We start from the raw sequence: 12474 nt of genomic DNA, 5'->3' as shown, positions 1-12474 counted from the left end.
GTCGATGATTTTCCCAGTAACGTCTACATGAAACCACCCAACGTGTGCACAAAGGGAAGACAAGCAAGTTCAAAGACTGTAAATATAGATAACATTTAGTTTGGATATTTCATCCAGGGAAGACATGCAAAGTTCAGACGAGAAATTCTGGAAAAGGGAGATAAGCTGCATTAAGTTGAAAAGAATACACCATATAACCCCTGATCCATTCTCATGAATCAGATATAGGGAAAGAGCAAATGCAACTTCAAAATGACTACACCTGGTTTTTCTTACAACAACTAGAGCGGTCCGATAGAGAGTCTTAACTGGTAAGACCTGGCCTTCATTGCCCTTTGAAAAAAGTCAAAAAAAAGAGCGCTAGGGAAGAGAGAAAGTTGCAGAAGTGCTTCTAGATCTCTGCAACTGATAGAAGCATCTTTCCTCCCGTTAGAGATGGGCTACTAAGTTCTCCAGGAAAGGCTTGACAACGCCAATTTGACCAAGGGAGGAGAAGACGGAAGTTGCACAAAGCTACATTACATCTACTAACTACCTGAGCAAGGTGCTCCATCTTTCGGTTCACATTTGATAGCTACAGTAGGAGTTGTCTCATCTGCACATTGATGCATCTGATTGTCATCCTTCTCGCCCTTAGACAGAGGTTCAAGCTCTACTTTCTCGGGAGTCGTTCCAAGAATATTCTGTTTCATAGGGGTTGTCTCATCTGAGCATTGGTGCATCTGATTGTCATTCCTATCTAGAGATTCAAGCTCTACTTCCTCTGGAATCACTGCAGGAATATTCTGCAGCACAAATGACAGGTACGAAGCTTGCTGTAGGAGCTTTCTTTTCTCCAGATGCTGGAAAAGAGTAAACACCAAGGGGTTAAGGAAACACTTTCCTTTCTTTGCAGAATGGACCAGGATGAAGAACAGCGAGACAACAGTACACACAGACAAAATTAGGGCATGAAGGATGAGATGATAAAAGAGGAACATAGGGGTTAGGATGAAATTGGTGATCATAGAAAGTAATGCTGGTGACCAAACACACAAGCTTGATTCCAAATCTGTGCTAAATTTTCCATCCTTGGGACTGGTTTGGCGTTCTGTCAAATACGATAAATTTAGTCACCCAAAAAATATTAAGGAAAAAAGGATATTCATGTCTCCATCCTTTCTCATTTGCTCGATCAATGAGTTTTTGCAACAATTCCAGCTCTCGAGCAATCCTCTGACATTAAAAGTGAAGGTGTCACCAAATATTTAGATGTTTCGCAAATATATTGATTCAAGATAAAAATAAACAGGTCGCTAGTATTTTCATGTTACCGAAATGGAAGCTGAAATCATTTTATCATGCAAATGGAGTATAAATTCATAGAGCTACAAACAATCCAAATCAACAAGGAGTTCCTAAGGAAATAAATTATCCAACTTTAAAAGTAACTTAGTAAGATTGAAACCATACATGCTTTGTGATGTCCTCGTGAAGGATTTTAGCTTTCTGTTCAAGCTCCACCTGCAAATAGGAGTCAAAGTTAAGTACTAAACGGATTTGGAATTCAGCTGAATCTATAACTATCTATAACTGAAAAACTTGAGGAATTGAACTTATATCTTTTCAGAAATTAGAAGACTAAAATAAAAGTAGCAGATTTCTAATAGCTCAAACATTTAATAGAGGTGACACACAATTCAAAATGGTATCAGAGCAAGAATTTATTTTTCGATTTGAGCCTCACCACAACCCATCACTAAGAACTCCCGTGGTTCAGGGATATATCCATGCCCACAAGTAAGGAGGATGAAAAAGCAAATGCAAATTAGATAAAGGTATTCCCTTTCTAGTAGCTTAGGATTTTAAATGAAGTGGTACAAATTAAAAGGACTCTCCATATAGTAAAATGAGAACTACAAAAGCACTGTGTCAGACTGGTAAGCTGGAAGATTCCCTCATTATCTCCCACACTAGGAAAGAAATGTACTGATCCACGTAACCCACTATTGAATCATGTTGTTTGGTTGATCTGCAGTAGTGATCTACATGAACCCATTCAATGTCCAGTTATACTCTATCTTGCGACCTTCCCACTAATGCAATTCTAAAGTTGTCTTATCCTTTTGGAGAAAAAGAATATTCATGTAACATGTAGATGATGGGAAAACACTTTTTTTGAGGTGGTGATGTAGAGTTTGCTAAAAAAGAAAGAAGACAATGGGTTTCAGTGATGCATGCTTTTTATTTAGAATGGAACACTATCAAGTGACGGAATAATTAGTGATAGAGACCAGGACGGGAGAAACTAAATTATCAACCTATTCGCATTACAGCGACTCATTTTACATCAACAACCTAAAATGATAAGGGACAAGGATTAGAAGAAGAAGAAGATTGAGAATTCACTTGGCCACTCCAGTAAGCTCCCTATATCTAAGTCTTTTTCAAAACTGGTTAAGAACTGGGTGCCACTAACCCAGCCAAGATCTATCAAGGTTCTAATAGTTCCTTCCTAACAGAGGGGTATTTGAAAGATAGTCACTCTGAGGGAAGCGAGCACATGGTATGTTTGCGAGCAGCATTCTGCCTGAAGATCTGAGACTGAAGAAACTAGCTCCCACTCAAATCCATAATGAAAAAGAAATTGGGTTGTCTTAGAGGTAACCAGAACTTGCACTGAGCAGAGTGGAAAGAGAGAGCACTTTTTGGACAAGTCATTTATATGCTGGAAACGATAGTTAAACAAATTAGAGCTTTCAGTCATACAATAATATCTTGACTATGTTTCAACATAATGGTTATGTCAAACTGCAAGCAAGAAAACCTTACAATTGTAAGCTTTTCAAGCAGACCCGCTTTCACCTTCTCCTTCAGATCATCGCATTCTTCCTGAAAAACAGAGAAAAATGTCAAAAACATTGAATTGAAGGGTTGACCACAAAAGCTTCTTGGTAGAGCTTAGTCACTGGGTAGTTCCACACAGCTAAGATGCTTCTCAAGTATAGAGGAATACATGTGACCTATGTTGCTCGAACGCTTCAAAAATGTCGACCGGTGTGTGTCGGATCCTCCAAAAACAGTGTATTTTTGAAGGATCTGACACGAGTGTTGCAACATTTTTGGAGAGTCCAAGCAACTTAGCATGTGACAGCTTCAAATCAACTAAGGGTGAGATGCTACGTTGTATTCTGAAGAAACAAAATACTAGCTTCCGTTAAGATATAAACTACCAGAAACGTTCAATCAGTTTTTCCCTCAGTTCAAGAAATACTCAAAATGATCCTCAGAATTCTCAACTGAAAAGTCAATGGGAAAGGGAATAATCAGTAGGAAACCTCCTATAAGGTTTATTTTTTGGATAAGCAATTCCCATTAATGTAAAACCAACAGTTGCTCAAAAGACTGTCCAATAATATGAGTACTACAATTACACGTGACAGTCCAGCAGTTCTAGAATGCTATCAAACATTTATCGCTTGTGATATTTTAAATTCTTTCCAATTTTATGATCACGCAGAACAACCTCAGCTTTCACAAAGTTGAGAACATTGGTAACCACATAAATCCACTCTTCAGTCACTGAATTTGGTTTTTACCGTAACTAGAAAACATGCAGGGGTAAGGTCCGGGTACACTTTACCTTCCCTAAACCCCGCATAGGGATTGCACTGGGTTTGTTGACATTGTTGTTGTACTGTAACTAAAAAACGTAACAAGTTGCGATTTCTGTGATGCAGATTAAAACTTGAAGACGGGTTAAAAAACTATTTACTTCCATTTTGAAATAGAAAGGGAGAACTATTCCACATGCCAAACTTCCTAATCATCGGCTGCAATAGGGATCTTTTCCAAGGGTGAAATCTATTATGATGCTACTAATACAAAATCTGAGACAGAAAATGATAACAACTTCTCAAAAAAATAAAAAACCTTTGATCTTTTAAAATCATCAAAACAAATATGGCCTAGAAAATAACCAACATCCAAAAGTAACAACTTTTTTGCAGTCTGCTTTTAGCAGTTTGGAATCTAACACTAAATTAGAAGAGCGACACATATTTGTACATGGCAAGACTCTAGTTAAAAACATTTAATATCTGTATAATGAATGTATTGGTAGAATGATCATACAAGTGTTGTGTATATCTGCCTCCTCAAAATGAGCAGTACAGTAGACTTCTGAGCAGGCATACGAAAATATTCACAGCCGCTTGCTATATAAATAGCTGACATTATAAGTAGAGATTCCATAGCAGATACCTCAAAATATGAAGTAGGTTACCTTACAAAACTCATCATCTGAAAGCATGGTCAAGCTAACATCTCTGGCCATATTTGAAACTTGAATTAAAGTCTCGCTGTTGCACTTATCACTTGATCTGAGCTTGATCCCTGAAACACTCGCTTAAACAAGAAAGATGTCAGTTTGAAAGCAAAATTGGTGCTCAAGATTAAGATTTCAATGGAAGATAATAATCTATAATAAGACTTGGAAGATGAGAAAAAGATTATGTTCATTGCCTCACTCTTTCCATCCCATTTACTTGACTTGCTTGCTTTTTTCCCTTCCAAATTTACTGCACTTCTTTAATAGATTGATTTATCTTATTTCATCACGTTATATCTTTTCATCGATCTATTCCACTCTATTTACATATCAAATTTCTACTTCCAATTTATTAAAATCCTAGTTGATTTATATTATAGTAACCTATTTATAATTTTCTCTCTCAACCTTTGGTGATAGTCAAACTAGGTCTTCTACTTTTCTTCTTTGGGTTAAATAGAGTAACTTGTTTTTAGCAAAGAACATCATCCGTCACGAAAATAGTGGCATGATCTGGAATCAACTCATCTGATTCTCTACGTGAATTCTGGCATCGATGCTTTTACAATATTTAAAATATAATAACATATTTGAAAACTACATATTAATTACTGCTAATCACAATTACTTTGGTAAAATCTAATCAACTTCTTTTAACATATGGTAGTCAAAGAAAGAAACAATTTGACTACCCAGATAGTAATAGTACCATACAACATGGGCAGACAAAGTATAATAAATTGTAAAGAAGGTTTATATACTTCAAACAAAATATAGAGGGTGTTAAGAATGAACTCTTCTCTCAATATTAGCAACAAAGCAATGACCAAAGGAAATTCAGCTCATGGAAAGATGAGAAGAGTTTCGAGTTTCAACTTTTATTTCATGTGCTTGAACATTTTATCAATGTCAAGTTAACAACAAGAAGTGTAAACAAAGTTGATTGTGGAAACCATAAATCATTTATGTTAGAGAAAAAACAGGTGTTCTGGCTAGTTAATGTCCAATTATCCAAAATCTCCGTATGGAAGACATGAGCATAATGCAGCATTCAGACATATTCACAGCAGTCCACCGAGGGATTTTAGCAACTATTTCAAGACAAATCAAAGAAGGTAAGTCATTTGTTAAAACAACCTGCAATTTGCACAAGCTGATGAGAGTTACGCTGCTCATAGTCACGTGGATCTAACTTGAGCCGAACAAAACTTCCTATAATCTTGGTTTCAATGAACTCGGGCTGCTTGATCATCTCCTGCACCAAGCTCCTCTTCAGGTAAACGAGTTTGATATTTTCAGGAATCAAGGCTGCATATTGACTTTGTGCTGCAGTTGAATACCAAATTGAGGATATCTTCTTTTGTTCAACCTTTTTCTCAGTTTTAGGAGCCACCAAAATTTCTGTGTCATCGTCTTCAAGATCATGATCAAGCTCATCCTTTTGTAATTGCTCCTCATTTTCAAGAAAATGGCTTTCAAGGAGGCTAAATATTCTGTGTCTGTTTACCACTTTCTTCCCAAAAACAGCTTGTAACTGAACATCACAAAGGATTCTTCTCTTTTTAACTGGATGGATTAGGTTATGTTCTTTTATATATTTGGTTACTATTGATGTGACATCATATTGGGATAATTTTTCTCTGGTATCTTGACCAATAAACTGAAGAAAGTCAATAAGAGCTTTTGATCCCCATCCAACAAATACTTTTTTCTTTGAATTGACACTTCTTTGCATCTTTGTTTTCTGCTGTGTACATCTTTTCTTTTTAAGCCTTTTCTTCTGAGGTTCTCCGTCACTGAAATCTCCATTGTCTGAAGAAATCTGCTCATCCTCTTCTTCACTGTGTTCGTTCTCTTCTTCACTACGTTTATCTGAATCAGAGCTAATTTGGCAAATCTTCTCCTTATTTAGTTTAGCCTTACCAGCAAGGAGACTATTCTTGTCAAATCCTTCTTTTTCTTTTACTATCTCGTAATACTCCTTGAAAAGGCCCTCGTATGTTTCCCGATCTCTGAGGTCTACACTTTCCTGGAAAGCAACAATAATTCATATGAGAAATGGAATAGATCACTCATCAACTAGAGGAAAAATAAAGCAAATAAGAGAATATTGCCAATTAATAGTGATAAACACACAAATTGTAATCTCACATGCTCATACAGAGGAAGATAAGCTGTTAATCAAGTTTGTGACACAACAAGATCAATCGTGATAATATCCATCTCACATATTGCTAGATTACTGATCTTTGGCCCTGGAAACTTATTTGGAAGACCAAAATGCCTACCAAGATCATCCGTTTTTGTTGGATTGCTCTCCAGGAAGCATGTTCAAGACAAGTTAATCTCAAAAAAGAGGTTTCGATCTGGATAATAAATGATACATGTGTCAGAATAGCACAGAAACAGTCAATACCTGCTCCTTTACTGTGCAGTGGCCAACGGCCTATCACCTATGGGTCGTGCCACAAAATGTGAAAGAAGCCTAAGGCGCATGCTATTAACATTCAAGCTGTTTGCCTGGGCTAGTTTAGCTAATAGTTTCCATGACAAGTTCTCTTCGGGTGTGACAATAAACATTTCCAAAATAGTATAGTAACTAGTTAATACTGAACCAAAAAATTACAGTTTCAGAGTAACCATAATAATCATGCATACCCCATCAGAATCAATATTTCTGTCTTCTTCCACAAGCAATGCAAGCTTTAGGCAGTTATTGCAGAATCCATGCTTCCCTTTAAGAAGGACAAAATTGATACGACCAATGCAGCGAGAGCATACAGCTCTATCACAACAATAACATTGATAATTTGAACTTTTCTGGCAAACTAAGCATGTATGCCATCCTGGAACACAGTAAAACTGATATTACTTTTTGCACAACAATTTTTATTCTATTTAATGAAAAGCAAGTAAGCAACACATGACCAGTGAAACTAACAACACAAAATACGCCAACAATAAATAAGTACTCAAACTTCAAATATTTGAATGCAATCTACATTACAGCCTTTGGAGTGTGGCCTTCCCTGGAGCCTGTGTGAACGCGGGAAGCTTCATGCACCAGACTACCCTTTTAATCTAATGTCTTTAAGTGAAAGATGTACTTATGTATTTCAGCAAAAGTTACCACAGACTACGGATCCTCTAACATTGTGGTTGTCATTCCAAAAAGTGGTGCAGTAACAACTTGGAGCCAAACTAAGCAATTAAATTTATTCCAATATTGTTCTGTAATAGAGAAGCAGATTTTGTTTTCTAAATCAAACTCCAACAATCAAGAAAAACATGACTACAATAATTGCAGTATAGTACTATTTAAGCCCTTTATATTCTCTTGGCTAATATGTATTAATCATATTCTTATCAAGGTTTGTTAAGCATACAACACACGTCCGCTAAAGGAACCTATCCCTGGAGAATTTAGGTTGTGGATAAGTGATGAAATTCAAACTTGTATCTACAAGTTCTTATAAAAATTTATTTATACATGTAGAAATGGCAAAGACAGTTTATTTTCCAGTGATTATTTCAAAAAAATCTCAATATAACAGAAACTCAAAATTCAATTGCCTTTTTCGCTCAATATAAACTATGTTCTTTCATGCTCAACTTTGGTTAGTCAAAATCAATAAACTAGCAAAAGGAAAAAAACCACTCAGACAAAACAAAAGGAGAAAGATAAAATTCAGAAATATTAAATTTGCTTGAAGAAGGATAAATTAAGATGCTTGCCACATATCCAATGGATATCACTTGTCAAGACTGAGTCATCTTTCCCCACACATGCAGGGTGATAAGCTTTCAAACAGTCCCTGCAAAGTCAAAAATATATTATTAGTAGAAGTCCATGAAGAGAAAGAATCACCAAGTCACAGGGTGAACATCAGCAGCAAAGGTAATCAGGCACAGTCAACTACTTTCAATCCTTTGAATTTCAAAAATGAAAGGAAAGAAACTGCAATCGTGACAGGAATGCATGAACCCCACCAAACTGAATTTCACTTTGTAGTGAAGATTACTTGCATTTGTTAAATTAGAGGGCTTTCAAATCATTACTTGATTAAAACACAGAAGTGCTTTAGTAGCATAAGTAGTGTGCCAGCGTTTCTCGGAAATGCACAATTTATTTTGTCTGCACTTTCACTTTCTCAATTGCACATGACCTCAGTTGTTCATTAGAGAGAGAGGTTGGTTTCAATTTTTGTACCATATTAGACCAGAGACAATTAACTGGAACGCCTAATGAATACCATTGCAGAGTACCAAGCAAAAAGAGAAAAGGCTAGCCAAAACAAAGACTACCTAGCTAATTTCTAGGCCATATACTGCTTGTATCATTGATTTTCTGAAGCTTTTAACATGAAATTATATAAAAAGAAAAGCAGTGCTCATCTCAAAAGATGAATGACCAGCAAGTAGAGCATGAGTTTAAAGAATCACAATCCACTCTAGCATCCAAGGAATTATAGATTTATTTGTGCTTTTATATAAGTGAAGTAGAGCAGAAAACTGAAAGAACCAACCTGTTTATAACATGACATTACAAAACAGAAATGTTTGCAAGCAACATTGATTTTTTCCAAGAATTTTTTTGGTTTATCAAACAAGAAAAAATATATATATATATATTTTTTTATTTTTTTTTAATAATGGAGAAATACTGAAGAGTCGGCTAATAGCTAATGCACAATTTCAAAAAAAAAAACAAGACATAACAAATAACAGATGACCAAGAACCTAGGATTCCAAGAAGAGGGGCAATTTTGACCTAAATTGGAAAATGCGTCCTTTTCAAGCCAGATAAATTAATAATTGCAGTTTCAAAACAATGTCCCACGTTTTCATCCAGAAAACAAAAATATAATTTTTATATTCAAGACCAGCTTGAGAATTTCGTTTGTTCCAAAATAAAATTGATTTATTTTAATTTTTTTAGGAAGAAGAATTTACCCATAATCACAAATCATGAGCTTTCCTCCATCTTTACATTCAAAGCACCAATCTTCTGCAATTTCTGTTTTGTTCAAAGTCGTCTTACCCCTCTTCTTTACCATTTATACCAGATGCCCACTTCACTGTAATCAAGAAAAAGCCCCTTGTTCAGTTCATATAAACAAAAGGACTAAAATGCAGCTATACCCACCCATTCTTGCTGTAATTTTTTTTGCAGAAATAGTATATACATTGGCAGATAAAGAAAATCAAAACCAAGAACAAAAATCAGCTTATTCTAAAGTAACCCCAAGAACTCATAACAAAAAATTCTAAAGAAACCCCAAGAATCATAACTAAAAAATCTAAAGAAACCCCAAGAATCATAACAAAAAATCTAAAGAAACCCCAAGAATCATAACAAAAACTTTTAAAGAAATCCCAAGAATCATAACAAAAAATCTAAGGAAACCCCAAGAATCATAACAAAAACTTCTAAAAAATCCCAAGAAGTCATAACAAAAATTACAGATTTTCAAGAATTGTGGCACCCATTAACCTAAAACCCATGAATGTTGTTTTGATCAACTGTAGATGTTCACAAAAATCATAAAGAAAAACAGCTTTACTTGGTACCTTATTCAACATAAAACTGAAAACTTTTACTCTGCTATAACATTAAGCATTGAAGAGAGAAATGGGGTAAAGAAAAGAGAGATTTTAGTTGAAGAGTCCTATTTTCAAGAAAGTTTTACTAATTGAAACTGAGAGCAATCTATTCTTGGATTTTACAGTAATTGCTGACACACACTCAACAATTAAACAGAAGAATGAAAACATTTGTCAGTTTAAAGAGAGGACGATCAAAACAATGTTTAGGACTAATTGGTTTTTTTTTTAAAAAATTTGAGTTAATATCTCAAACACCCTTTAAAGTATTTATATTTTATCAACTTAATACTTAGGAGTCCTTGTTGTAAAGAATAATTTATAAAACGTAGAGTCATTTTATTTTGTATTTGATGGGAGATATTAAGTAATAAGTTATCTCATATACACATAGAAATAATTTATTTCGTAATAAGTAATTTTGAAATAACTAAATGATTCGAAAAGTACTATAGAGTATACTAATTGCTATTTAGTTATGTTAAAAAAACTAACAATATATTTAAAACCTAACAAATTTTTTGTTATTTAACTAAATTTATTGATTTTTTTTCTCTACTTCATAATTTCCAATAATAACTTTTTTATAACAATAAATTCAACTAAAAATTTACATTTTAAAGATAATAGCAAATTCAAAAATGGATCAATAATAATGGAAGTGGGCAGTCTCAATTTAGTGACTTGGTCTAATTTAATTATAAATTAGAAAAAAATTATTTAATAATGTTAAAAATTAAAATATTAAAAGATATGTAGACTATAAAATATTACTACTTCTATAAGGTGGCATCGGAATTTGGTTCAACTTCTGGCGATTGACATATCCATCATGCCGTCACTTACTTGTAACCGGTTTGGAAATGAATTAGAAGATTAATTATAAATGAATTAATATATTGTTTTAAATATGTATTTAGTTAGGTAAAAATTAGTTATTAATGTATTAATAATTTTATTTTTAAAATGTGTATAAAATAATACATAGTTTTTTTCCTAATTTATACATGTATTAATTATAGATAATTCTAAATTGTCAATCAAACATCGTATTAATTTTATATGTGAATAATATATTTTCTATCTTCCTATCAAACATCGTATTAATGAACATCTATTTTTAATATGAACATTTTAACTTAATAAAAATAAAAGTTTAATTTATTTTTTTGTAATAGATGTTTAAACTAGTTTCTCTCTATAAAATAATCTTAATATTATAAGTACATTAATATTTACCCTTAATCGTAATTTGACTCTCACAAACACTTATTAAAAAATATTAGTCAAACACAATTTGCTTATAAAAAACACTTTTTAAATGAATTATTAGCCAAACACAATTAATTTTTTTTAAAAAGCACTAGCCTGAAAAGCTATTTTTAAAAAATACTTATGAAAATAAGCAATATTTAGGAGGAATGTCAACACAGGCTCTTAGTATGGACGATTTGTAAATAGGAATGGAGAGAGTATCAAATATGATATTCCTTCCGCTCCTATTTATATGTCGTCATTACTAAAATAGATGGTCCTTAATACTCTTTATGTTCCCTTTTATTTGTCACTAATTCCTAAAATAGATTTTTTATTTTTACTGGTCACTTTTGAAATATCAAGAAAAAGACAATTATTTTTTTTCATTTTTTACCCCTAGCATTAAATATTATTCTTTATATCATTTTTCAGGACTTAATACTAAACATTAATTAGTAGGGATGATATGGTAAAATACTTATATCAATAATTCTTTTTTTAACGACTGTGTCAAGTCAAACAATGTCAAATAAAAATGAACGGGGGAGTTGTAACACCCCGTATTCGAAACAGACCAAAAATGCAGATTTTGAGAAGTTGCAGGTGCAACCCATGGACCGTAGGTCAGACCACGGCCCGTGCTGGTGGTCCGTGGTTCACCACTGCAACCCCTCCCCAGCCAAGCTCAGAAAATTGGCTAAGTCCCGACTCACGGACAGACCCACGGTCCGTAGATCAAACCACGGTCCGTGGTCTGTGTCCGTGGATCGAGACTTCCCTCACCCATCCTCTGACACAAACCACGGTCGATCAGCACGGACCGTCATTCGATCCACGGTCCGTAGGTCTGACCGTAGATGAGGGTCAGCAGCCAGTTAGATGAAAATTGTGGTTAAGTCAACTTCATATGGTCATAACTCTTAGCACAAAATTAATTATGTGTCCCATTACCTATGATCAGATATATAATTGAATTATCTTTCCAACGCCATCGAGTTTGTTAAATTCCCGACCTCCGAGTAAAAAGTTATGCTTGTTTTAGTGAAGCCCTACCGGGCAGACTCGACCTTACGGACCCAATCGACGGTCCGTCGATTGATTGACGGCCCGTCAGTCCAAACCGTCGATCACTCCGACAGCAGTTAATTTAGGGGTCTTTTGGTCTTTTCCTATTTCGTTTAACCCCTAAGATACGTCGTTTAAACCCTAAATCATGAGGTTTTAATCAGTTTAAGCCTAGAAACATAACTAGAACTTATCCAAGTCAATTCATTAATCAAAATCTTAGAAAATTAGAAAGAAAA

At 34.3% G+C, this 12474-nt stretch overlaps 1 protein-coding gene across 2 annotated transcripts; it reads right to left on the bottom strand.

The window, feature by feature from the left end:
• Positions 1-404: 404 nt before the first annotated feature.
• On the bottom strand, positions 405-10110 carry LOC102583205 (uncharacterized protein At5g08430-like). 2 transcript variants are annotated; one of them, XM_015309535.1, is made up of 10 exons: positions 9881-10110; positions 9263-9387; positions 8045-8124; positions 6968-7155; positions 5447-6338; positions 4265-4386; positions 2812-2871; positions 1453-1503; positions 1145-1215; positions 405-852 (listed from the first exon to the last, which is right to left on the bottom strand). In XM_015309535.1, exons 2-10 carry the CDS (start codon positions 9364-9366, stop codon positions 528-530), a joined length of 1893 nt encoding a protein of 630 aa, XP_015165021.1. In that variant the 5' UTR covers positions 9367-9387; positions 9881-10110; the 3' UTR covers positions 405-527. The 2 variants fall into 2 exon arrangements, with proteins under 2 accessions (XP_015165021.1, XP_006349304.1); XM_006349242.2 differs by having other exon boundaries at positions 4265-4374; positions 9881-10109.
• Between the last annotated feature and the right edge of the window lie 2364 nt (positions 10111-12474).

This window comes from Solanum tuberosum, unplaced genomic scaffold (genome assembly GCF_000226075.1).
Source record: "Solanum tuberosum cultivar DM 1-3 516 R44 unplaced genomic scaffold, SolTub_3.0 scf00105, whole genome shotgun sequence".
NCBI classification, from domain to species: Eukaryota; Viridiplantae; Streptophyta; class Magnoliopsida; order Solanales; family Solanaceae; genus Solanum; species Solanum tuberosum.
This window is presented reverse-complemented; position numbering and strand designations above follow the sequence as displayed.